Genomic DNA, 26,594 nt, shown 5'->3' with positions numbered 1-26,594 from the left:
ATGAGTTCCTCTCATGGTTCTCTTCCTACCTAACGGTTCCTTTAGTGTCTCCTTTAGTTGTTTCTCTTCTCCCTACTCCTGCTATCTCGGCAACAGTCGGGGATCCTCTATACCTGGCTCATCTGATTCAGATGTACAACTCCAACTACTAGCACTATGCTGATAACTTGAAGATCTACCTCTCTACCCTGACCTATTCCTCCACCCTGCATAGTGACATCTCTGATTGGCTCTTGGACACCTTTTCATAGATGACCCTCCACCAGATCAAAATGAACCTGGCTAAAACTGAACCCATTTGTCTTCTTAAACTCTCCTCTCTTTTCTTTCCTCATTACCATTGTTCACTAGCAACTTATGCATCATCTTTTATTCCTTTCTCACCTCCTCCCTTATGATGAAATGTCACTAAAACCTGCCTTTTTCCTCTGCTCTACATCTCCAAAATGTGTCCCCACTCATCACAAAACCACTTGACTTGGCCCTGATCATGTCTCACCATCTATTAACATCCACATCTCTGAGTTCCCAATCTCTTGTCCCACCATCAGCAACAATCTGTCCTAAATACATACTCAAAAATATCCTCTCTTGACTTGAGGCCGAAGAAACCCTTAGTGCCACCTGGCAGGGGGGTGTGTGGAGGGGAAGAGGGGTTACAGGTATTTCTTGACTCTGGTATGTACATTCTGCTTCAAAGACTTTGATTTGAGGTCTCAAATGAAAGTTAACGTCCCATTGATCATCAATATCATTTTGAACTGTATGTACATGTACTATGCCAGGAGCTATATATTTGTACCAGAAAATTATGTTAAGCATGTAAGTTAAAAGCAGGTCACCTGCCTTAAGATCAGCTCCTCTAGACAAGAGGTATGAGATGTGTATCTGTCTATCTGGGATGTAAATTAAACACTGTAAGTTAACACAATGGATGCCCACTTACACAAGAAGTCAAATGTTAAAGATATAAAAACAATGAGAAAAGAGCACACAGGAAAGAACAAGCTATGGAGGGTTATCTTGCCTCTGAGTAAAGACAATGAACTCTGGGGGGGTATATCTCCAAGGCAAAGAAGACACTACTTCATCCTGCACCTGCAAATAAATGAACTGCACATTTGCATTCGTGAAAGCAGAGTCTTAGCCAACGTTGGTTGAAAACACTGAAGAGGACTTCGGTGAGACAAACTTCTTTAGGCAGGAGGTTAACCTGTTAATGTGCTTCCTAGAGACTGAATTTATGTTTTACACAACCATTTGTTTCCAAAATCCTTATCTCCTGCATCTTCTGTCTTTGATAATAAACATTCTGGTTTTCACTATAATCTCTCTGTGCTGTGGATTAACCAAAATGGTGATCCTGGGTTGCATCTTACAAGTTGGTGTGTACTGTTCCTTGGGGAATAGCAGGCATGGCAATTCTGTTAGCGTTCAGTGGTTAAGGGGCTGGATGCTACAGGGAACACTCCGCAGACTTGGGGGTGTGGTGTGGGCCTGTTGCTATGGGTACAGAGAGCAAGGCATGCGGAAACCTTGAAGGTAGTGCTTGTGCTGCCAAAGGCTGTTGATTATCAGGGCGCTATTCTACAGCAAGCACGGCACTACAAGACTACTTAATGCTAAGGGCAGATAGTGGTTTGGTGAGACTCAATCCTGCATACACCTGGAATCCTGGGTACACTGGGAGAGTGTCATAAGCCCTACTATGATTTCATTCAGTTTCTTTCTACGTCCATACAGAAGACCAGGGGAAGGCAGGGTATCATATTTAAGATCTTATCTTCACCTGCAAGTTATTACACAAACTAGCTCCCATGTATTTCTGTTTCATTTCTTTCCATTTCCTCCTTTACTCCCTTTGTTCTGCCAAGCCACACAATTAACCATCCTATTTGTGCTGTTCTTCCATACAACCCCTTACTCCTAACTAGGGTGACCAGACGTCCCAATATTATCAGGACCATCCTGATATTAGGAGCCTTTGGTCTTATATATGCAACTATACTTCCCCCACGCTCTCTGGAAAAAGTGTCCTGATTTTTCACATTTGCTATCTGGTCACCATACTCTTGACATCCATGACCCAGTCAATTTTTCCTCCTAAAAGTTTCTCCTTAGGAGATTTCTTCCAAAAGGTCTAGTCCTCCCATAACAGAAGTGTTCCTCAAGATATATGAAAATCTTTACAAAACTTTCCCTCTCCACAAAATCATGTGACTAAGAACTCAAACTGAACATCATCATTCAGTCACATTCCTTTTGTTGCTTCCCACCTTACCCTTCTTCCTCCAAGTATTTTGCATCTGTGCATTGTCTGTGGAGACTAAGGTATCTGCAGCAGAGACTATATATTCATCAGTGTCTGTAAAGCAGACACACATGCTCTGTTACTAAGTAGGGTTCACTAGTGCAGTAAATTTTAATAACCTTTCACTGTTGCAGTCACAAGCCTAAATACTGATGGAACTGCATAGCACCAGAAGGCATTAGTTAAAGCTAGGTGTAGTGCAATCAACCTCCACTTGAATAAGCACAAAGGAAATGAGAATAATAAGCAGACATCTTGGCTCCTGCAACCATCTCAACAAAAATGGGAGTTTGTCACTTATTATTTTCATCCATTGATACATCCATATTTGTATTTGCCTCTGTATATAATTTGAAATACAATGACCAGCACACTTGCCACTTATTTTCAATCAGATCAATTTTGTTTGCTTGCTATAGATGGCCAACCTTCTGGGCTGCATAGCTAAGATTAATATTTTGCTACCAGCTCTACTGTGACCCTTAAGTAACAGCATATGGACCAAAGCAGAGAGAAAAACCCCCAAATCACAGAAACACACTTTGAATACATTGCATATAACAGGGAATAGAGCTAGAAGATTTTTGTTCATTCTGTATGAAATTAGTTCAATCTCTTGTAATTACAATAGCTTTTAAGCTAACATTCTATAAAAGTATACAGTAACTAAATGATTTTAGACATCCACTCTTGTCAGTTGTTATAATAGTAGGCTTTTATTGTGTGTTCCCCTCCATTATTCATGAATATATTAAAACACTTCATCAGTCACATAAAAACTTATTAAAGCATAAAGGACCACAATGGCATGAAATAAATATTTAACATAAAACCCTTTGCGGTCTCTCTCAGCTTCTCCACATTTTACTTATGAGGTGCTAGCCTCCAAGAATGTAAAGTTCAGTTGCATAAATACTGAACTTAAAATCAGTTTAAAATGTAAACAGATGCTTTTTGTATAAATTAAATACAAATGAATAAGATTTAAGATCAAAAGAAATGTTTTCAAATTTTAAATAAGATTTTTAATTAAAACAATTCTAATTAATAACCATATGCCTGTAATGAAGTTCTTTGGCCTGTGTTATACAAGAGATTGCTAGATGATGAGCATAACAGTCCCTTCTGGCCCCAATACCTCTGAATCTATGAAAACCAAATGTTGTAGCTTTAAGAACCTGAAACACAAATAAAATTGACTTAATTATCACTATCCAAGCCAAAAATAGAGCATAAGCTGTCTACAGAACATGAGTCAAGGTATCAAAATCTGGTCCTTAAGAAGATAATTGAAAACATGTAAAATAAAATTTTATTTTAATAGCTTTCCAAATACCATGATTAACATTTCAAATAATTACAACTATACCATATTACCTTTAGCAACCATTTCATAAATCTATTCTGTTAGTCCTATATACCATTTGTAGGTAAGGAACTGAGGCCTGAACAATGACACACAACTTTGTTCAACAGCCACAGAACAGGATGTGGGCAGTGATGCTTACTGATCAGAGCAGGCATCAATAATCAGCACAGGGTCAGAACCAGAGTCAGGAGCCAGATGCCAAAGCCCAGGGTCAGAGCCACGTTACCTGGAGTGAAGCAAGGCAGAGGCAGAGCTGGGTGCAGGGCGGGAGCAAGGCTGGGAACAAGCAGGCACAGGAGTTACTGCAGCCATGGGTGAACATGCTCAGCAGCTAGGGTACCGATGCTGCTGGGCTTACCAGCAAGCGTGCTAGTTTCCTCAGCCAGTCAGGCTGGCATTCCATGAGGGGCTCTACCAAATGCAACTCAACTGTCTTCATCAGGCTGTCTAGAGACTGGGCAGGTGCAGTTGCAGGGCCTTATTCCTGACAAATAGCAGCAGGTTGTATGAAGAGCCCTTGGTAGTAAGGGAATGCTATCGTTACAATCTATAGCCATAATCTCGTGGGTACAGAAATCCATGCTAAAACATCTATTTGCAGGGTCTGAACCTATGAGGGTAGAACATGATAAATAATCTGGAATGTTTCCCAGAAAAAAAAGCAAACATCAGAAATGTATTCATGCTATGCTTCTACCCAGGCTCACCCACTCTTATATCACATACAAAGAATTATCTTGGTAGGTGCCCGGCTTTCAGAAATCCACAATGCAGGGAAATTGTCTTTTTTTGTTAAAGAAGTTAAACGCACAGTAGAATAGTCTGCTTTTTGTGAACATTCTTCAACCTTAGAGACAGCAGTATTAACTAAAGAATGCTTGCTTTGTTCATGGAAGATAGTGTTTGACCACTGGAGGGAGCATACCTATCTATTAACACCAATAAGTCTCATCCAAAGTCTCTGAAGCCTATGTTTGTTTTACTGTTTCAGTTGTATTGAGTTCAAATACTACTGATTTAATATAATTAAAATTCATAACTTTGCATCAAATAGTTTATTCCCTTTTCCACAATATATTTAGTATTTCACCAAAACATGCACTTGTAGAAAAGACAAACCATACAGTGACATTACAGATACCATCAATGATGTAACAGATCCTTCTAATCAGTTTATTTAGAATTCCTGTAATAACCGAAAGAGTGATCCTAATCTCACTTACACTGATTTTTGAAGACTCGGTGTCTGACTCTTATCTCACTTTTACCAGTATAAATCAGGAGTGAGCCTAGCAAGTGTTAAAACCAAAGTCTGTCTTCCTTGAATACAACTGTTATAGGAGTCTGTGTAATTTAACCAATCTTGACAGTTTCACTTCCATTAATAGACTACAAGTAATGCATTTTATAGGCACCCGGTCTTTAGGGACCAGTCCTGCTAGGGACTGAGGACACCCACCACCTTATACGGTCAAGCCCCAAATGTCTGCTTAGAGCAACTTGAAAGTAAATTGTCAATGGCTCTGTGGTTCCTGGTCAATAATTATATGGTGCTAAATGTTGTCTAATAGTTTGTTGTGGAATAATCAGAAAATCAAACAGCAAATCCATATTAGGTCTGCTTTTCCTGAACTTTTGCCTCTAGGTCATTTGGATTTAGAAGCTTACTTCCAGACATGTTTACTGTTAACGCTGTAGCAAATTCAAACGTTGTTCATGCCACATAAAATATTTCCATTACATTCATGGAATTGAATGAGGTCTGGCTGGTGACTAATTTGAGCTCAATAATTTCCTATAATTTTGTCACCTTGGAACACTAATGATAAACTAACACCAAAAACTCATCTTTCACTGTAGCAGAAATCATTTTTCGACTCAAAGTAGTAAAATCATACCCCATAATCTTAATTTAGAAACCCCTGAAACAGGAATTCTGCCTTCAATAAATATATTGGATCCACACAGGATTATTATGTTACGTGTTGATAATGCACTTGGCATGAATCAAGACACAAATATAAAGAAAGCCCTAACCTACAACAGCTTACATTATTTTCTCTTACTAGTCTATATCAGTGCTTCTCAACCTTTTAAATAGCAAGTACCCCTTAACTTCTGAAAAATTTAATAAGTACCCCAACACTCAATTTTCCATGGGATTTTATATTTACAGACTAATGGGAGCCATATGTTGGAAGAAGGGCTGAATATATAAGGCCGTGATATGACTGATATCAGATCTAGGGTGGGTAGAGTTACCACCTTTACACCAGGGGTGCACAACTCAAGAACATACCTGGGCTAGAGATGATGTTGGCCAATGCTGGGGAACATAAAGTGCCACGCCAAATTTTTTACCATAGATTTGAAAGGAGGAAGGGGAGAGAGAGAGATGGGGAAGGAGGGAGAGAGACAGGAAAAGAGGGTAACCCCTAAAATCTGGGGCTGTCATAGTTGTTAATTTCACTATTCAGCTAGAGCAGTGAAACTGACAAGTTTTCTGAGCACTGGGATTTGAGCCAGGGAGGGAGGCTGCTACCTGAGCAAGTTGCAGGCGGATGCCACTCCAAGGTGGGCAGAGGAGGCTTCCGCACTAGCTGGGACCCAGGGATGTGGGCAGGCAGCTGCTGCCAGTCTTCAAGCTGGGGCACTGGAGGCTGTCCCTCGGCTCGGAGCTGGGCGCGGGTGGCTGTCACCCAGCTGTGAGCCCAGCTCCCAAGACGCAGGAGGCTGCCATCGGGCTCCCACCTGGGAGCTGGGACCCGACGGGAGGTGGGCAGCTGCCGCCTGCCTCCCCCAGAAGCTAGTGGCTGCCGCCTGCCTCCAAGCTGGGAGCTGTGACAGGGCAGGAAGCGGGCAGCTGCAGCCCAGCTTCCCAGGACTGTGGTGTCTGCTGCCCGCCTGCCAGCTGGGAGCTGTGACCTGGCGGGAAGAGGGGGGCTGCTACACGCCTCCCAGCTGGGAGCTGTGACCTGGTGGGAAGCTGGGGGCTGCCGCCTGCCTCCCAGTTAGGAACTGTGACAGGGCAGGAAGCGGGCAGCTGCAGCCTGGCTTCCTGAGACTGTGGTGCCTGCTACCCGCCTCCCCGCTGGGAGCTGTGACTGGGCAGGAAGCGGGAGGGCTGCTTCCCCAGAAGCTGGGGGCTGCTTCACGTCTCCCAGCTGGGACTGGGTAAGAGGTGGGCTGCTGCCGCCAGGCTTCCACAGAAGTCAGCAGCTGTTTTCCACCTCCCCTTCTCTCTGTTTTTCCCAAGTACCCGCTGCCTGTGTGTCGCGTACACAAGTTGAGAAACTATGTTCTACATCAACAATCATGTGTTTGAACTATAGTCAATAGAGCACAAGCATATATTAAATGTACTGTAGGAAATTCACTTAATGGCACATTTGTGCCCATAGGTGGCTTTACATTTGATAAATTTAATGTTTCTGGTAATATCCACAACATGCTAGTTTATGTACAAACACAATTATGTGCCAAAATAAATCTAGACAGCATAAAACAATAGATGGGGTTTATAGGCATTTCTTGCTGCCTCAAAGAACTGCGTAGGCCAAGCCTCTGCTCCTTGGGCATATATACACATGCCCTGAAGGGAAAATATAATAAATAGCCCTGCAAACCAAGGCCTTCACCATAACTCTTCTATCACCAGTATCCCTATGAGCCATCTCGCAAATGACAGAAAAACGAAAAGGCGCAAGATACCCTGAGCATTCCATTTCAGCCATGGCTACCCTACCTCACCCTCCAACCAAGATATTTAGACGTGATTCTAGAGAACTGCAAGCTAATACTGATGCCAACTCCACATGATTCTGAGATTCAATTCAGGGGACATCTAACAAAGTTTCCCCACAATGAGGCAGTGATAACAGGTAAATGGGTGCTGGATTTCATTTTTTCCAGACATGCCATCAAGTTTCTCTACATACCTTTTCCTAGTCCCTTTTCAGGGATCACTCTCATGAGGGGAATTCTCCTTCAGGAGAAACATGTCTCTTCTCCAACAGACAGCAATACAGCAAGTACTCCCTCAACATCAGAGAAAATATTTAGCACATAATCCTGACTAGTGTTCACTGCCCATAACATTGAAAATATTTCCTAGTCCCTGAGAAGGAAGGAAGGCTTTAGCACAATTTGAAGGTCACATATTTGTGTTTTTAGTCACAAATTCCAATATAGTCTGCAGGCTTAGTGTCTGCATAATTAACCAGAAACACTTGAATGAAAATGAAAGTGGGCAAGAAGTTGTTCTAAGGGTTTTCTGCCTGGCCTCACATTCGATACTATTGTTTTACTGAAAAAAGAAACATGGCAAATGAAGGTTCAAAGTTCACTTTTAACAAATAATGAAATCTTTGCTACTGTGTAGATATACAGAAATATATTTTACATAATATAACATGAAATGTGTATCAAATTACAACCACAAAGTAATGGAACCAGATTATCTCAGACTCAGAAAAATTTCATACACAAGAAAAGACTCTGACTTCACTCACAGTTTCCACCACATCATTCTGTCTTGTGCAAGAAGATAATGTTGAAGACAACAACCATTCTCCAGCCTTGCTCCCCTCTAACTCTGCTCCCCCCCTCCCCACCCATGGAATGGGACCACTTTAGAGCATCAATGTAGAGGCTACTACAAAGGTTGGGGAGGCATATTCCTCTTCTTCCTTGTCCTCATCCTAGATCCAGATCTCTTTCACTTACAGCAAAGATGTAAATTAAAAAGAGTTTTTAGATATTTCTGCTACCTCTCAGATATATTCTCCTTTTCAACACTCCTGGAAGTTACTGATTTCTGAAAATAGAAAAATGCAATCTAACAATGTATGTTTGTTCATATTGTTCTCATCATCTTATTCCTTTTATGGGGAAGGGAGAAAATAACAAGGAATTGTTACTTGAAACAGATTCTTAGATTTTAATGACAGAAGGGATCATTAACATAATATAGGCAATAGAATTTCACCAAGTGATGCCTGTAATTTATAATTGAGCTATAGCTTATCTTTAAGATATCCATTCTTGATTTAAAGACTTCAAGCGATGTAGAATCCACCACACCTCTAGACAAGTTGCTCCAATGGTTAATTATCCTCATTGTAAAAAAAATTGCATCTTATTTCTAATCTGAGTTTGTCTATCTTCAGTTTCCAGGCATTAGATATTCTAATCTGGTAGACAAGGCATAAAAGAACCTAGTACTGTCAGAAATCCGCTTCTCGTGTAGGTACTTAGTCTGCAATCAAGTCTCCTCTTAACTTTCTCTTTGTTAAACTAAATAGATTGAGTTTCTTTAACCTCTAACTGGAAGAAAGGTTTACCAAACCTCAAATCATGCTTAACTCTTTTCTGAAACCTTTGTGAACATGTTTTTTAAATTGTTGATACAAGAACTGGCTACTGTATTCTAAGAATAGTCTCATTAATATGTATACAGTAGTAACACCTCCTATTCCTGCTCGATATTTTCCTGCTTACATATCCAAGCATCACCACTGATCTTATACAATATATACAAGACAAGACAATATATACAGACTAGTCTTGAGATCTAGTATGTGTAAAAGGGATTTATTTTTAAATATTTTATATCGTATGTCCAAACAAAACTCCCCATTTTCCAATTAAATCTACTGGAATTAGCCCCTAATCCTGCAATCAGCTCCAACAAGCTATACCCGTGTCTGTGTGGAGCTAATTCCCAAATTGGAACCTCAGTCTTAATCCCCAGTGACTCCAGTTTGCCCGAGTACGAGCTCTACATTAATGCTGTGTAACACTAGAACAGAAATAAAAAGACAGGTCTTGACTAAGTTTAGAAATACACCTTTATCTTGAATGGATTGGGTTGGATTCTTTTATAATAACAATTTCTATATATTCAAAAGAAGTATATTTTTGTTTTCTCAGAAAACCACTAAAACCAAAGGTGGGTCTTCGTGATGAATTATTTTACTCTTAGCTGGTACTCTAAATTATGTTGCCTGAAGGATTTTGGTATATTAAATTTTGCATATTTTTATCTCTGTACAGTCCTGTTATTTATAAAGTTTTGGAACTCTGAGTGCATGGGATACTTGTACACATCTGCCTAATTTTTTCTCACCCATACCAAACATTTAAAATATAATCTTGTGAGATGCCAAGGACACAGATACTTATTTAAAATGTAAGAAACCTCATTTTTGACACACAAATAACTGATAACTGCATCTGAGGAAGTGGGCTGAAGCCCACGAAAGCTTATGCCTGCTGAAATTAAATTTGTTAGTCTTTAAAGTGCTACAGAACTCTTGTTGTGTTTGCTGTATACAGACTAACATGGCTACCCCTCTGGAACTCTGATAACATACTGAAGATCGTTTCCCACAACTTCTTGACCAAAGAAAAAAAACAAGGCTACTTACCAGTAACTGCTGTTTTTCGAGATGTGTTGCTCATGTCCATTCCACTATAGGTGTGTGCAGGCCTCCGTGCACAGTTCCCGGAACTTTTTTCCCCTTAGCAGATCCCATAGGGCCGGCTCTGGCACCCCCTGGAACCCCGCACACATGCCATGGTATATGAGGCATTGCCGGCCCTACACCCCCTCCGTCCCTTCTTTCTGCCACCTCCAGCAGCAGGGATGGGGGGGTGGGTTGTGGAATGGACATGAGCAATGCATCTCAAAGAACATCAGTTACTGGTAAGTAACCTTGTTTTCTTCTTCTTTGAGTGCTTGCTCATGTCCATTCCACTATAGGTGACTAACAAGCAATACCTTTGGAGATGGTTCCCGGAAGTGGCATCTTCGCCTGCTCGTAGCAGAACTTGATGCATGATGTAATCCACGAGGAGATGCGCTGGGTGGAGACAAGTGAGCCTTTCATCTGGTCAGCCACTGCGACAAAAAGCTGCGTCAATTTCCGGAACGGCTTTGTACGCTCAATGTAGAAGGCCAGGGCTTGTCTCACATCCAGCGAATGCCATCTCCTTTCCTCCTCCAAACTGTGAGGTTTGGAAAAAAACATGGGGAGAAAAATATCTGGGTTACAATGAAATTGGGAAACCACCTTGGGTAGGAAGGCCGGATGCGGCCTCAGCTGAACCTTGTCCTTATAGAATACTGTATAAGGGGGCTCTGAGGTCAAGGCCCCAATCTCGGAGACACTCCTGGCTGAGGTAATGGCCATCAGGAAGGCTATCTTCCATGAAAGCAGGAGCAGAGGGCATGAAGCCATGGGTTTGAAGGGGGGCCCCATGAGACTCGAGAGGACCAGGTTGAGATCCCAGGGAGGCACCGGGTCACGGACCTGCAGATAAAGCCTCTCCACCCCCTTGAGGAACCTGACCGACATGGGATGGGAGAACAGCGATATCCCCTCTAGCGACTGATGGAAGGCTGAAATGCCCACCAGGTGAACCTTCAATAAGGCCAGCGCCAGACCTTGGAGCTTTAGCTAGAGCAGGTACTCCAGGATCACCTGTATAGGAGAGACGCCGGGTGGAATATCCTGGGACTCTGCCCAACAGGTAAACCACCTCCACTTAGCCTGATACACAACCTGCGTGAAAGGTTTCCTGCTGCCGATCAGGATTTGCTGGACCTACACCGAGCCGTCTCTCTCTCTCCTTCAGCCACAGAGCCTCCTGTGAGGTGCAGGGAGTCCAGGTCCAAGTTCAACAGGCGACCGTAGTCCTGGGATAGAAGGTTGTGCTGCCTCGGGAGCTCCAGGGGTGGGGCTATCGAAAGGTCCAGCAGCATGCTGAACCAGTGCTGTCTCGGCCAGGCTGGAGCAATGAGTATAATGTTCGCTCTGTCCCTCTTTATTTTCACCAGGACCTTGGGTAGGAGTGGAATGAGTGGGAATGCATACATGAGGGCCCCCGTCCAGTCCATGAGGAACATGTCGGAAATCGACCCAGTCTCGCGACCCCAGAGCAAGCAGAACCTTGGACACTTCGTGTTCTAGGCAGACACGAATAGGTCCAGTTGGGGAATGCTCCACTTCTGGAAGATCATAACCACCACCTCTGGGTGCAACGACCAGTCATGGCGGGGTAGAAACGACCTGCTGAGGCGATCCAACTCGTGGTTCCTCACTCCCAGGAGGTGAGAGGCAGTCCAGTGGAAATCGTGCCTCATGGCAAAGTCCCACAGATGGATAGCTTCCTCACAGAGGGCCGAGGAGCATGCTCCTCCCGCCTGTTTATATAAAACATGGCTTCGGTGTTGTCCGTCAGCACCTGCAACACTCTGCCTGTCAGGAATCGGAGGAACACCTTGCACGCTAGGCAAATGGCCCTCAGCTCCTTCACGTTGATGTGCAGGAGCCTCTCCTCCCCCAACTAAAGCCCCTGAGTGCCTAGGTTGGCGCTGATGTGGGCTCCCCATCCTACATCCGATGTGTCGGAACTTAGGGTGACCTACGGGACCAGCTCCCTGAACAGAACACCCTTCATCACTGCCCTGGGAGTCTGCCACCAGTTTAGGGAGGCTAAGAAATGGGCAGGGGAACTGTGACTACCGGTCCAATGGGTGTCTGCTCGACACATATACCAAGGCCAACCATGCCTGAAGCAGTCTGAGCCTCAGGCAAGCTAGTCTCACTATGTACGTGCAGGCTGCCATGTGGCCTAACAGCTGTAGGCAGTGCCTGGCTGTTGTCGTGGGGCATTAGTGCAGCTGGGAGATGATAGAGACCATCACCTCGAAACATGGCTGAGGCAGCAAGGCTCTGGCCTGGGAAGCGTCCAGGGTGGCCCCAATGAATTCTATGCTTTGCACTGGGGTTACTGTGGACTTCTGCTCATTTATGAGCAGTCCCAGCCTGGTGCACATGGAGCAAGTGAGGGTCACGCTCTCCTGCATTTGGGACCTGGACCTGCCCCTGATCAGTCAATCATCTATGTAAGGAAAAATTTGCACACCCTTTCATCTCAGGTGGGGAGCAACTACTGCCGTGCACTTGGTGAACACCCTTGGAGCTGAAGATAGGCCCAAGGGTAAGGCTGTAAACTGGTGGTAGAAGCCAGCCACCGTGAAACGGAGAAAACGCCTGTGGCTGGGGAGGATAGACACGTGAAAGTATGGGTCCTTGAGGTCGAAAGCGGCATACCAGTCTCCTGGATCCAGGGAAGGGATTATGGAGGCTAGGGAAACCATGCAAAACCTGAGTCATTTGACATATTTATTTAGACGATGCAGGTCTAATATGGGTCTCAGACCCCTCTTCACCTTGGGGATGAGGAAAGTACCTCGAATAGAACCCCTTCCTCCCTCCAACTTGAGGGACCATTTCCACCACTCCTGTGTTGAGGAGGGTTCCACCTCCTGCAAGAGGAGTTGCTCGTGAGAGGGATTCCTGAAGAGGCACGTGGGGCGGAGTTCTTGGAGGGGGTAGATGTAAACTGTAGGGCATAGCCCCCTGAGACTATCCCAAGGACCCAACGGTCCGAAGTGATCTTTGCCCATTCGGGATAGAAGGGCCTTAACCTGTTTAGGAAGGGGTGGGGCAGATCCAGGAGAGCAGTCGGGGTGCCACCCTTGGGTGCACCATCAAAATTGTCTCCTCTGGTTGCCCGATCTCCTGGGGGGCCCCTGATAGGGAGCTAGGGATGAGCTGGAGGGCTGATTTCTCCTTCTAAACCCCCTTTTCTTATCCCTATTCCTACAGGGTTGAAAAGGCCTGGGCGAAGGCCTTGGTTGCTGCTGCGCCTGGGGCTGTGACTGATGCTTGGAAAACTGGCGCGTGCACAGGCCCAGGGAGAGAAGCGTGGCCCTGGAGTCCTTCAGACCATGCAACTTCATATCGGTGTGGTCGTAGAACAGGGCTGACCCATCAAAGGGGAGGTCCTGAATAGACTGCTGCACCTCCTGGGACAGGCCTGAGGATTGCAGCCACAAGCACCTTCTCATACAGATGGCAGAGGCTATGGCCCTGCCCGCCAAGTCAGCAGCGTCACAGGACGTCTGGAGCACTGCCCTAGCTACCATGGTCCCTTCCACCATGATGGTGCTAAAGTCTGCAGCCTGGTCCTGGGGCAGGGCCTCAGCAAACCACCTGAGGGAGTTCCACAGGTTGAAATTATATCTGCCTAGGAGGGCCTGATGGTTGGCAATCCTGAACTGCAGCCTTGCCGTGGAATAAACCTTTCTCCCAAAGAAGTCCAGCTTCTTATTGTCTTTGTTCTTGGGAGTGGACCCTGGCTGACCTTGCCTGTCTTGCTGGTTAGCCACATCTACCACCAGGGTTCCCAGGGCTCGGTGAGTGAACAAATACTCAAACCCTTTGACCGGGACATAATATTTTTTCTCGGCCACCTTTGACGTAGGGGCAACCGAGGAAGGGGTTTGCCACAGGGCCTTTACAATCTTAAGGACCCTTTTGTGGACTGGGAGGGCCACGCTCACTGGGTAGCTGCCGCACAGCACGTTAAAGAGGCTATCTTCGGCCTCTTCTAACTCCTTCACTTCCAGCCCCAAGTTGAAAGCCACCCTCTTGAGCAGCTTCTGGTGTGCCCTGAAATCCTCCAGTGGCACCAAGTGGTCCCGGGAGACTGCCTCATCCGGTGAGGAGGAAGAGGACTGGTGAGGCATGTCCTGCAGCTGCACCCCCTCCTGGCGAAGGATTGCACCCGTTGAGGGCCCTTCCATGGGGTCTGACTTCTCGTCTGAGGAGTGGTGTCTATGGGCCTTCTCCTGTGCCGGAGGCACGAACCGCACCCCCGATGACATAATGGATTGGGGCCCTGGCCCCATCTGGATACCCCATGGGGCCCAGTAAGGCTATTGTTGCAGCCATTGACCCTGTGGCCAATCCGGGGCTGACTGCGCCACAGGCTGTGATGCTTTGTAGGGGCATCGGCTCTCCCGACAACTGTCCCCCTTGGGAGACCCTGAGTCACTGGACCGGCAGTGCCGTGTACATCCTCGGTCCCGGGTGCCCTTCCGTTCCGGGGACTGCTCTCTCAATGCCTGACCTGGAGAACGATGAGGACTGCCTCCATCACCGCGAGCAGTGCCAACGAACGGAGGTGTGCTCCAAAGAGCTAGAGGTACCGGGATCGTCTCAGTACCGATGATTTCCGCTGCCACTTGCCTTGCAGCCCAGCAGACATCTTCGGTGACCGAGGTCGGCATCGCTCCACACTCCTCAGTGCCGAGCCGGACTCTGATGACCAGGTTCTGCGTTGTGGACTGCGCGGTGCCAGGTCCTCTGATAGCAGCCAGGTTCTGCGCCGCCTCGGTGTGGGCAAACTCCTCAGTGCCAGGGATCTGGCAGACCTCGACTGGTGCTGCCTCCTGGTGGTGCCTCCTGGTGTGCGCTGCTCCGGTGCCAGGGATCGACGTCGGCACCAAGAGGGAGACTCCACATCCTGTGCCGGAGCAGGTCGGCTCGATGACGCCGACCTGGAGCGACTGCTGGGGGAGCGGCTCTGCTCTACCCTTGGAGACCGTCTGGCAGGAGATCTTCCTCCCCGTACCGGGGATCTCCACCAGCATTCGGGGGGACCCAACGCGGGTTTCTCCCTTGACACCAGCCTCTTCTCCCTTGGTGGAGGGGGGAGTGGAAGTGGTGTAGGCAAGGCCAACAAGGCTCTGGCCGCCTGAAAAGCCTCTGGTGTCGACGGCGTCAGCAGGGGCACTCTCCCACTCCCAGGAGTCGAGGGAGGATCCCTGACCGGAGATGCAGGCACCAGAAAATACTCAACGGGCTGGGCCTGGTGCATCTCCATACTCGACCCTGCCCGTACTGACGGCACAGGGGAGTGTCCGCATGCTGCTTCTTCCTCTTCGGTGCCAGCCATGTTGCGCGGTGCCGAGTCGAGGCTGGTGCCAGCGGTGCGCTCTGTACCGAGGTCACACTCGGTGCTGAAGTGGAGTGGGCCAGCTTGAACGCCAGGCAGAGCGCTGCCTCCATCAACAGGGCTTTGAACCGGATTTCTCGGTCCTTTGGAGTTTAAAAGCCCTGCAGATCTTACACTTCTCTTTTTTGTGTGCTTCCCCCAAGCACTTAAGGCAGCGGTCATGGGGGTCACTGAGCGGGAAGGCCTTCCTGCAGGAGGCACACAGCTTGAATCCCAGTGACTGGGGCATATCCCGGCTGCTCAAAGTCCCCGCAGGGACTTGCCTTATCTCTACTCTTAACAACACTTAACTAACTAACTTAGAATAACAAACAAGTCCAAACAACGGGAATAGTACTTGCTGAGAGCAAGGCTAGTTCCAGCAACTGTCATGGGTGGAAAGAAGGGGAAAAAAATTCCGGATAATCGTGCATGGAGGTGTGCACACACCTAGAGTGGAACTGACATGTGCAAGCACTCGAAGAAGAAGTAGGATTTAGCATTATTTTTCTACAGAAAATTGAGTTTGTTTGCATAGATCATGGTATACTTGTTATGAAATAATAGCATATCTACTTTGGCAAAAAAGAGATATTTTGATTCCAGGAATCTTCAGCAACTAAGTTCTAAATGGCATATGCCTGACAGTTAAGGATTTTAGAATAGTCTATCAAAGTCACATAAATCAGACAATTTCAGTTATTCTGCCACTTGCTTCAGGTGTCCAGCTCTCAAAGTTGTTTCAGAATTAATTCCAGATTAATGCAAATATTACTGCACAAGTCTGGAGACTGAAATATAGGCCCAAGGCTAAGGAATGATCTAAGCAGGCTACATGCCTAGCCATTGAAAAGATGAGGAGCAGTCTCCTAAGTTCTGTTATATAGATAGCAGATGTCAAAGTGCTTTACAAGGAGGTCTCTATCATTATCCATATTTGGGGATGGGGAAACAGACACAGAGACGTGACTTGCCCAAGACTACTTGTTATCCCCTTCCCCTAAGACCTTGATATAGACATTTTAGTGATACATTGATCTATGAGTTTATTGTGAATGAATGCCTTACTAAAGATGAAGGGTCCAAGTCTGATCCTATTTTATGCTAGTCTTTGAATCTGGACAACTAATCTGAAATAATTTAGATCTGAAGTTTTCAAACTCAGACTTGTTCTCATCTGTAGCATATCTAATTTCTCTGCATGGAGAGAAGACTAAGACTGAAATATTTCACCCTCCAACATCCCACTACATCTCCCTAACCATGTACAACAACTAGCTCGAACGTACAACGTTCACCCAGATTTGGACAAAGCAAATAGTTCTATTATATTTTTAATTAACACAAAACACACAAGTCTGGCAGAAAAAAAACCCAAACTGGAGAGAGCATAGAAAAATTGAACAAGCCTTTATTAACATATGTTTTTGGGATGTACCAGCCTCTGATACTGTGAAAAATGTCCTTATGGCTTATGCCCATATTTGAGAATGGTGTGACCTCACATTCCTTAGAACACAAAGGACCATTCATCAGTGCTGAAAGTCTCTTTAAGGGAACCTTTCCAAAGAATAGTTGGAATTGCTGGTATAGCTTAAAAGGACAATGACAAACTAGAGACATTTTTTGTGTTCTAAGATCCTTTTATTAAATACTTATAAACAACATAGTTTAAGCTCAGATTTTAGAGGTATGCAATGACATGTCTTCTCTGTTTTGTTTTGACCCAGGCACCATCTGCTGCTTTTCTGGAGAGCAGAACTAGAGTCTCAGTTGATATTTACTCTTATTTTTTATACATACTCATACTTACTGAGCTTCAAGAACTACATCTTATGACAGGTTTGATCTGACGTGCCCAAGCCAATAGCTCTTATGAAGAAGTCAGCTGTAAACAGAGTTGAGTTCTGCACTTAAAGCATGAATTCAAACTCTGTGATTTTTATCAAGAATACAGCGTGTCTTCCTCAGAGATACAGCAGAGTGAGTTTTCTGAGATTTTACAAGTAAATACTTTCATTTGTTTGAACTAAAATTAATTTGAGACCATGTCCCTTAAGAAGCTTAGCACTTTGTGTTCAATTGTTTTTCCACAAAATGATCTCATAACTGACTAAAAGACACTTCAAAATTTTCACAGTTAAGATTCATTAAGTGTCATGCACAAACTACATTTGAAAAAATCAGAAAGTGAAGCTAAGTGAATTGCTGTATCTAATTGTTATGGTACAGCTGAGGTCACTCTCAATGGAGGCCACTTTGATATTAGAGGAGAAACAACCCCTCCTCTACAGCTAATCTGCATGCATCAATTCTATTAGTTGAAATGAGCCAGTGGTATGAGAGAAATTGGACTTGCGTGTCAAAAGTTCTCAGTAGCACATCACTTGGCCCATCTGTTACTGCTGCAGGTTGTATAGTCATGTTAGTTTGGGCATCCAGTACTTGAAAGGCTCCATGGCATTGCTGCTTTTGCTACAATATGCACTGAGGTTGCAATGGAGGAGAAGCCCTTACAGCACAGATCCCCTTATGATATAGTGCCATTCTCTCTAACGTGGTCCCCTTCCCCAAACACAGTCCTCCCCCCACCACCCCCTACTGAGGCCTATGGACATTTCTGCTTCCTTCTCCTTCCCCTAAATCCCCACTCTCTTCTCCTGGCCCCTCAGAAGATTGAGCATACACATCAGCATCTTAGGATAAAATACATTACTGTAATTATCCTCACAACAAGCATTGCAAACCCAGAAAATACAGAATTAAGATTAAATTTTTAGAAAGTCAAACATGTTAAGATATGGAAATGCAAGTTAAGGTGCCCAAACAACTTTAACTCTGCCCTGCAGTTAAATCATGAGGAAATTTTTAAAAAATCTAATGTGCTTTTAAAAAATCAGTTTAATCTTACCTAGGATCACAAACACTAAAATGCAGTAATAACAATTGTATGGCTATTGCATGATATCACTACACTTCAAGGATGTGTGCACCAAAGGTGGGGATTTGTGTCCAGACTGGCTTTATTTCTTTTTGTTTTGAAGTAACTGCTGTTTATTTTTGTATTTTTATATACAATCTATAGATATTTAGTGTTCAATAAGGATTTTTAAAATGTGTATGAATATCTAAATTAAATAAATTGAAAAGAGGCTGCATAGTTACAAATTAAGTAAGGCTTTTTCCATAATCAAACATAAGTTACTAACATGATCTGCTAAATGATCTTAAGATATATTATAGATAGGCTATAAAAAAGAATGAGTAACAAAATAACAATTGAATTTAAGAAGAATTTAACAAGAATTTAATTTTTGTATTCTTTCAGGCCTTTCTAAAATACATTGGCTTTAGATTTAGAAATATAGTAGTGATATCTCCCCTCCAATCTTTTGGATTTCATGATGAACACAGAACTCCTATGAAAACCAGAAAGTCATGCTGCTGCTAACACAAAATAACGCTGACACCTATACCCAAACACTTCCTCCAAGTAATTATTAAAATTCATTATTTTTATATATAAAAGGTACGTGCCTATAACGCTTTGCAGTAGGAATACAAGCAATATTTCTGTTTGTCCTGGCTGTTTTTTGGTTAAACTCAAACCCTCAGCACAGCACTCAGTCTGAGACACCAGACTAAATATTGAGCAGATACATGGAGAGGTTGTAGAAGAATCCTCACTCTACAACCTTCAGTATGGCTCCACGGCTCCTCCACAGAGGCTACCTTCAGCCCAAAAATTAAAGCAGCCATGTGGGACTGTGATGGGTTTCAGAGATGAGGTTAATGGACTGCGCTGGGCTCAAGCAGCCCTACCACACCTGCAGGGGAGAAGCCCAGCTCGTGGCAGACCTAGGAGGAGAGCAGAGCCCTTGGATGGAGGCTGAGTCTCCCACAACCACACCTGTGCTATTGGCTTCCTGAAAACAAAAACCAAAAGCTATGTGAGTTCAGGGAGTAGCCCTGAGTGACCAACACAGTGACAGGGACATTTACACACACTCCACCGCCTACAGTGGGACAGATTCTCAGGTCACACTCCTCTCCTGGTCTGCCCACATCCCAATGGCTGAGGAACTTTCACACCCATGGGGAGAGGGTCTGTGTTTGACCCTATATTTGTTTTTGTTCTTTGTTTCTAATCCAGTGGGATTAATTATGGATGATATACCCTCAACCACAGTAAGGGTAGGATATGAAGAAGTGATGTACTGGAGAATTAAACTATAGCCAACAAAATGAAATTCAACAAAGACAAATGTAAAGTGCTACTCTTAGGAAAGAAAAAACAAATGCACAAATGAAGAATGGGCAGCAGCACTACTGAGGAGGATCTGGGAGTTGTGGTGGATCACAACTTCAACATGAGTCAGCAATGTGATGCTGTTGCAAAAACAAAACAACAAAAAACACACACACAAATGCAATTTTAGGTTGTATTAACAGAGATATAGCATGGAAGTCACAGGAGGTGAAAGTACCACTCCACTCAGTGATGGTTAGGCTTCAGCTGGAATACATGGTCCAATTTTGGTCACCAATGTATACAAAGGATGTAGAGAAACTGGAAAGGATCCAGAGGCAAGTGGCAAAGATGATCAAAGGACAGAATGCAAAACATTGTGAGCAAAGGCTGAAGGAACTGGGTATGTTTAGTTTGGAAAAAAGGCGATTAAGGAGGGACATGATAGCAGTCTTCCAAGTTGTTCTCTCTTGCTACAGAGAGCAGGACAAGAGGGAATGGGTTCAAACTACACACAAAGGATTTAGATTATATCTCAGGAAAAACTTCCTAACTGTAAGAATGGTAGGAAAATGGAACAGACTGCCTAGAGAGGTTGTGGAAGCTCCTTCACTGGGAGTTTTCACAAGGAGGCTGGATAGCCATCTGTCTTGGATGGTTTAGACACAACAAATCCTGCATCCTGGTAGGGGGTTAGACTAGATGACCCTTGCAGTCCCTTCTAACCCTATGATTTTATGACCTAGGGTCAGAGAGGTAGTATTAGTGTCTTTTCAGCCTTCTCAGGGCATTCTATGAGGTTTGAGATATGAGCAGGGGGAGTGGAGTTAATCAATGGGGCAGTCACGGAGTTGCACTGTCTCAACACATACAACCCATGAAACTGTCGTAGGGAAGTTAATCCTGACTCAATCAACGTTAACTTAGCTACCTTTCCCCTCCATGATGTAGATACCTTCCTTTAGGAGGGTGATTCTGGGGAAGACAGTTAGCATGGATTTTGAGTTAGAAGTGCAAGAGAAGGGCCATGAACCATTGCAGAGGCAGAAGGCCTCCATGGATCTCAAAAAAACCCAGGAATTTTGAGGCATGAAATGCCAGCCCTCCTAACAGAAGAATGCATAAGCTCCATTTGGAATTTACTGCCCATTTAGTGAACAACATAGTCCTTTGTTAGCAAGATCTTAGAAGAGCATTCTGAGCACTTGGTAATGATATTGACAAGTTTTACCTGATATCTCCGTAAGCACGGCAGCATGATCACTCTCTGCCAACTTCACAAATCCAACTTCATTTCTAAAATCATCAATTCCTTGAAATGATAAATCCGAATGTTTTCCTTGTAGGAGTTCTTCTATTGCATCTTTGCTTTCTAAAAGAACACCAACTGCTCTGTGAAGGGAAGAAAAATCTCTATTTGATATAGTAATTTAATTTCTGTTATGTCATCATCCAGGGATCTCAGTATTTTACTAAGTAAGCCTCACAACACCTTTGTATTACCAGTGCCATAGGTATTATTTCCATTTTATAGAAAGGGAAACTGAAATAGGTCTTGCTCAAAGTCACAGAGCAAACATTTATTGAAGCTAGAATATTTTTTGTGTGAGTGGTTATCAATGTATCTGCTCTTTACTGTTCATACCTTTCCTGCCTAAGCTCCCTAACAGAATATTGATACTGTTGAGAAAATATTTATTTTCCAGAAACACATGATTTCCCTTACCCATACACTCTCCAGAAACATGGGTGCTAGGGTGTAACCTTCTGCCCATAGGAAACAGCTGATTAGTTCACGGTTGGAAACCAGAGAGAAGGAATCAAAGTTATTAAAAATGGATCTGGGTCTAGGAAGCAGTACAGAGGCCTTCCTGACATTGACTGGAAGAGGAAACTAAGAACCCAGGATATCTCAGAATGTGGGGGTTTCCAGAGAGAGATGGAGCTATGTCCAATTACACCAGCTGAGGATCTGGTCCCAGCGGATGTTACTATAAACATGACTGACCACAGCCACACCTTTGGGCTAGCCTGGAATCAGTCCAAGGCTATCCCAGACTGTTAAACAGCTGCTGCATTTCGCTCCAGCAGTACTTCAGTGGTGCTTGCAAGGATCCTTTGTAATAGTTTGCATATCACTGTAATAAGTTCACAAAGCACTTTGGGATTCTTTGGGATGGGAGGCACTATTATTTTCCTTACTTTATCTTGATGACAGGAAACAAGTGACAAGCAGGGATAAAAATAAATGTAACGTATGCTTCAGTTCAGAAACAAGATCTGTTCTGTTAGCATTTTAATAACCATTTTCATTAGACATTTTTGTATCTGTGAAATAGCTGTACTTGTCTTGAAATGACCTTCAGATTCATGAAGGTAGAGAGATCAACAAGTATATTTTTAGTACCGTAAGGGCAATTAGACATACAACTCAGTGATGGAAGTTGTATTGTATGTTGTATTCCCCACCTACGGCAATAATTTTTCCTTAGTTACACATAGTCAATGAAATATTAACTTTTTACTTCACTAATGGGATGCTGACTTTATGGTCACTAGGTGGCAGTAATTACCTACAAAATAGATACATACTTAGGCTATGTTTATACTGCACACCACTGCTGGTGCTGTGTAGGGTATCATAGCTACACACTGCAGTAAAAAGCAAGCTGTGTCCACACAACAGTGTGTGGCAATCAGTGAAAAGCTCTGGCGTGGGGAGGAGGGGGAAGCGACAGGGAAAAGTTCTAGCAGCTCCCTGCTGTCTCCCATCAGAGCTTTTCCCCATAGCTGGAGTCTCACCGTGGTGGGGAAAGACTTTGGCAACTCCCTGTAGCGGTGAAAGGCTCCAGCAGGGGCAAGCTGACTGATCCTTTCCCTGCTGCCTCTGCCCTGCCACAACCTTTCAGCAGCTCCCAGCAGTGGGGAAAGGCTCCAGCAGTGGGACACTATGCTTCCAAAAGTGTAGTCAAGGCAGGCACTGCTTGGGTGTGTAAAGAGTCATGTAGGGTATATACCTTAAGGGTTCAGGCATGTCTTTACTCACCTAAGCATGGCCTCACTGTATATTTCTATTTATATACATGCTAGGGAGGCATGCAGTTCATGTATTCTATATGCTGATGGTAAGGAGCCTGCAGTGTGCATGCACCCTTAGAGGCACAGAGAGAATCTATATTTATTTTAATTTATTGTTAGTTACTGGTGATAGCTGGCTTATCAATACTAAGCACTTTCATATCCTATCAGATATAGTAGGTTATATTTCATTCTTTATGCCCACACATACACTTACCTAAAGGGGTTGTGTACATTCTTATAACCAAATCTGAACTCCCTTTACTTTTCCAATGTCTCTCTGATAGTAGGGGCTTGAGTGAGAACTAGATGGTTGACTGAAACCTAATTCATGTAAAAAGTGATGCTGTGGGTTAGAAAAACATCTAGATGTAATAGCAGACGTGTTCTTTTTGTTAGAGTATCCCTGCCAATTTTTAAAATGAAGTTTGCAACCTTCACTTTATGTACAAAACCTATAAGTTCCTGGATGCCCAGATAGGATCAGTGGACAAATGTACTTTTACTCATCTGTGCTTAACAAAGGGGGTCTGACTGTTCCTTATGCATGCACACCTCTCCAGTCACTCACGCCTTTTCTACCACCAGGCTGGATTACTGCAATGTGCTCTACATGCAGCTATACATGAAAACCTCTCTCAAATTTCAGCAAGTGCAGATTCAGCTGCATTCTTACTTTCCAACAAATTAAGCATATTAGACGATTGTTCCATAAATTGCTAGTGGCTGCTACTTTGTTTCAGGTCCTAGTTGCCTTAGAGATGGGCTCTTTTTTGTGCCTCATGCAAACATTTGAAATTACCTGGGACATCAAGAGGACAGTCTCTAGATTTTTACATCTGGGAACTGTTAGCATATAATTTTCAGAAGAGGGCCTTTAACCGTGGAACTCTGATTTCCCCACTCATTGAACATACCTCACATTTGTAGACCTTCAAGTGACACTACAAAGCTTATCTATTGACTTAGGCTTTGCCTGATGGATGGGCTGTGAAGGATCAACTTTGGATTAGTGCAGAGTGTTTTCAATATGACTTTGTTTCACTGAAGAATTAGTTGTCTGTGATTTTATACTGGGTGCATGTGCCTATAGATGGATTTAATAAATGGGGGGGAGGGAGAAATTAAATCACTATCAATTTTCTAGCCAATTTCACATTTTTCTGTATCCTACCTTAAATTTTTATAGCCCTTAGAATGGCTTTCCAAGTGTAGAGTGGATGGGCCAAATCCTGGTCACTGTACCTAAACAAATATTCCTAAGGACTTCAATACTAATAAACCTATTTTTCCATGTATAAAGTATTTCAAGTATTACTTATTCTGAATGAAACAAAAGATTACAGCTACATGGCATTGCTATATATATTTAAACTCAGTTCAACTAAATTTAGAGATGAGAGAGGAAATTTACAATGATCTCTACATCTCAGAACTGGGTGAGGAAATAATGAGAGGAACAAAACAGCACTCTAGGGATATGTAAAACTAGATTTTAGGAGCTATCCATGTTTTTTCTGAATTAAATGTCAATGTTTAGATTATATAAGTATGGATCTCAACTCATTTTAGAAAGTGGATAATTCACTCAATTTCTTAATTGTTAATTTAAAGTCTCTGACAAAAACAAAATTACTCTAAGCAAAGCAAATTAGAATCCTTTCAGCTGTTAATATATTTGTGCTGAAGGGGTCACATGTGGGGTATATCTGTTCCTTTTTCTTTCTCTGTTCCAAGGTTTACTTTTTAAAAGTTACCAGTTATTTGCTGTAGCATATATGTGAAAGCAAGTTAGGGCCAAGATAGACCTTGCTGAAACCAAACTTGTTAAAAGTAACTTAGCACTTTGTCTCCTTCTGTAAATCTAGTGGTGTTCTGTATCAAAAATTAGTGAAGTATATAATGGCAAAGAATGCACAGTTCAGCTTTTCACTCTTCAAATCCATTCTTTCAAAAGTTTAAACACAGGCAGGAAAGAACTAAAAACCTCCATTCTCTCTTGTAAGCAGTCTAGTGCATTATTATTAAATGCCCACATACTCTACTCAGGATCAAGATCCCATTGTGTAGGACCTATATAACCATGTAAAAAGATACATTCCTTGTCCAAAGAGACTACAGTTTAATTAGACAAAGTAAACTGAAAGAGACAGATAACTTGTGAGCAACGGTCAAAGTTACATTTTTTAATCATGGTTTCCCCAAGCCATATTCCCATCCTACCCACACATCCCTTTATCCCTCTGCCCAGATACTTAAGCCAATGTTCTCCCCTATTGTTGAACTAACATGCCCTTCTTTCACCCTGGCCATCTCACAGAAACTTTCAGTTTGTTTAATGCTTCCTATTATATTGTATTACTTTCAGCTTTTGTTTTATTTTAATGTCAGTTATCTCCTTTTTTCCTCCATCTCCCTCCCAATGTCAATCTCCAATTAGCAGTCAACCCCACACTGCCCCTGCCTCTTGAACTTTCACAGTTTAGCTCAGTTAACAATTCTGTTGACATCAGCAGGATGTGAAATCATCTGGAGTCATTGAAAGCATGCTTCCATTACATCACAGCTGCTGCCCTAAGTCAGCAATGGTCTCATGGGCATTGCCCAGGGCAGGAGGAAGCTCATGTGCTCCTGCCCTTGTATTTCAGGGGGCAGAGAATTTGGGGAATTGAGAGGGTGTCCAGCAGATCTAGACTGGCCTGTTCCTCTGCTGTTCTTTCCTGCTGGCCACCTCTGTAGCTCTCCCATCAGGGAATCAGGGCCTTATGTATCATTCCCTGGAGTGTGAGTTGGCAGGCTTCTGCTCATGTGTTCTGGGGAGGGATAAGTACACAGAATCTTAGAGGTTCCGGTGTCCCAATGTCTGAGAGGGGAATGGGGAAACAAGCACAGTAGATAATTTAGAGAGTCCAATATCTCATTTTTTGTTATTGAAACTTAAGTGCACTAAGCCCAAACACTTTCAATGCATTTTATATTTTTCTCTTATTGAAAAAATTATGCCCCTAGCTACCAAAGTGTTTCTGTTACCACATACAACATGAAATACCCATGCAAAAGCTGTTTAATCCCTTACTAGAGACAATATGCTAAATATGCTCTAAATTACAACTTGGAATTTTAACCACAGAATAGTTTTAGGAAAGTTTAATACAACTAGAACTTCTTCTAGTTCTTCATAATAATATTCAACAGGAGTGCTTGTTTATCAGACACACCTGACATTTCATAACAACATTAAGACACTCCCAGTAGTGCATGACAACAGCAATGATTACACTACTTGGAGAAAATCATGTATCCTTGTACTTTGTGCTTTTTAACAAGGCCAACAAAAATACTGTCTGTGTCTGATTGCTTAAACAGAACTCTTTTGGAGGAGATGAACATGTAGAGTTTTCCTCCCACAGAATTAAATAAGGATTTAATTCATTTGCTGTTAATGCATCCCGATTTGTTCGTAGGGACCTAGGTAAAAGATAATTTGGAGCAAATCTTGAAAAAGCACTGGACAGAAAAAAACAAGGACATTAGCATGCAACTGTACTGTAGTAACTTTAAAGCAAACACAAAAATTGACCAAATCAAGGAAACAGCTAATGTTTATTAACTCCAACTGCCAAAATAAAAATGTGGTTAAATTTAAATGAAGGTTGCTAAATGGTGTACCACTCATAAAAACAGCTTTGAAAAATGTTAGTTACAAATTTTCACACACGTTTGAAAATTCTCAGTTA

At 43.4% G+C, this 26,594-nt stretch overlaps 1 protein-coding gene across 1 annotated transcript in view; it reads right to left on the bottom strand.

Annotated features, from left to right (window-relative positions):
* Positions 1-26,594, bottom strand: part of AKAP7 (A-kinase anchoring protein 7) — a 125,295-nt gene that overhangs the window by 82,277 nt on the left and 16,424 nt on the right. The window contains 1 exon segment of the mRNA XM_067546745.1: positions 21,011-21,171. Coding sequence (XP_067402846.1) covers positions 21,011-21,171 — 161 coding nt within the window.

This window comes from Emydura macquarii, unplaced genomic scaffold, assembly GCF_026122565.2.
Source record: "Emydura macquarii macquarii isolate MOO-44397 ecotype Brisbane River unplaced genomic scaffold, CSIRO-AGI_Emac_v2 contig_1146, whole genome shotgun sequence".
Taxonomy (NCBI): Eukaryota; Metazoa; Chordata; order Testudines; family Chelidae; genus Emydura; species Emydura macquarii.
This window is presented reverse-complemented; position numbering and strand designations above follow the sequence as displayed.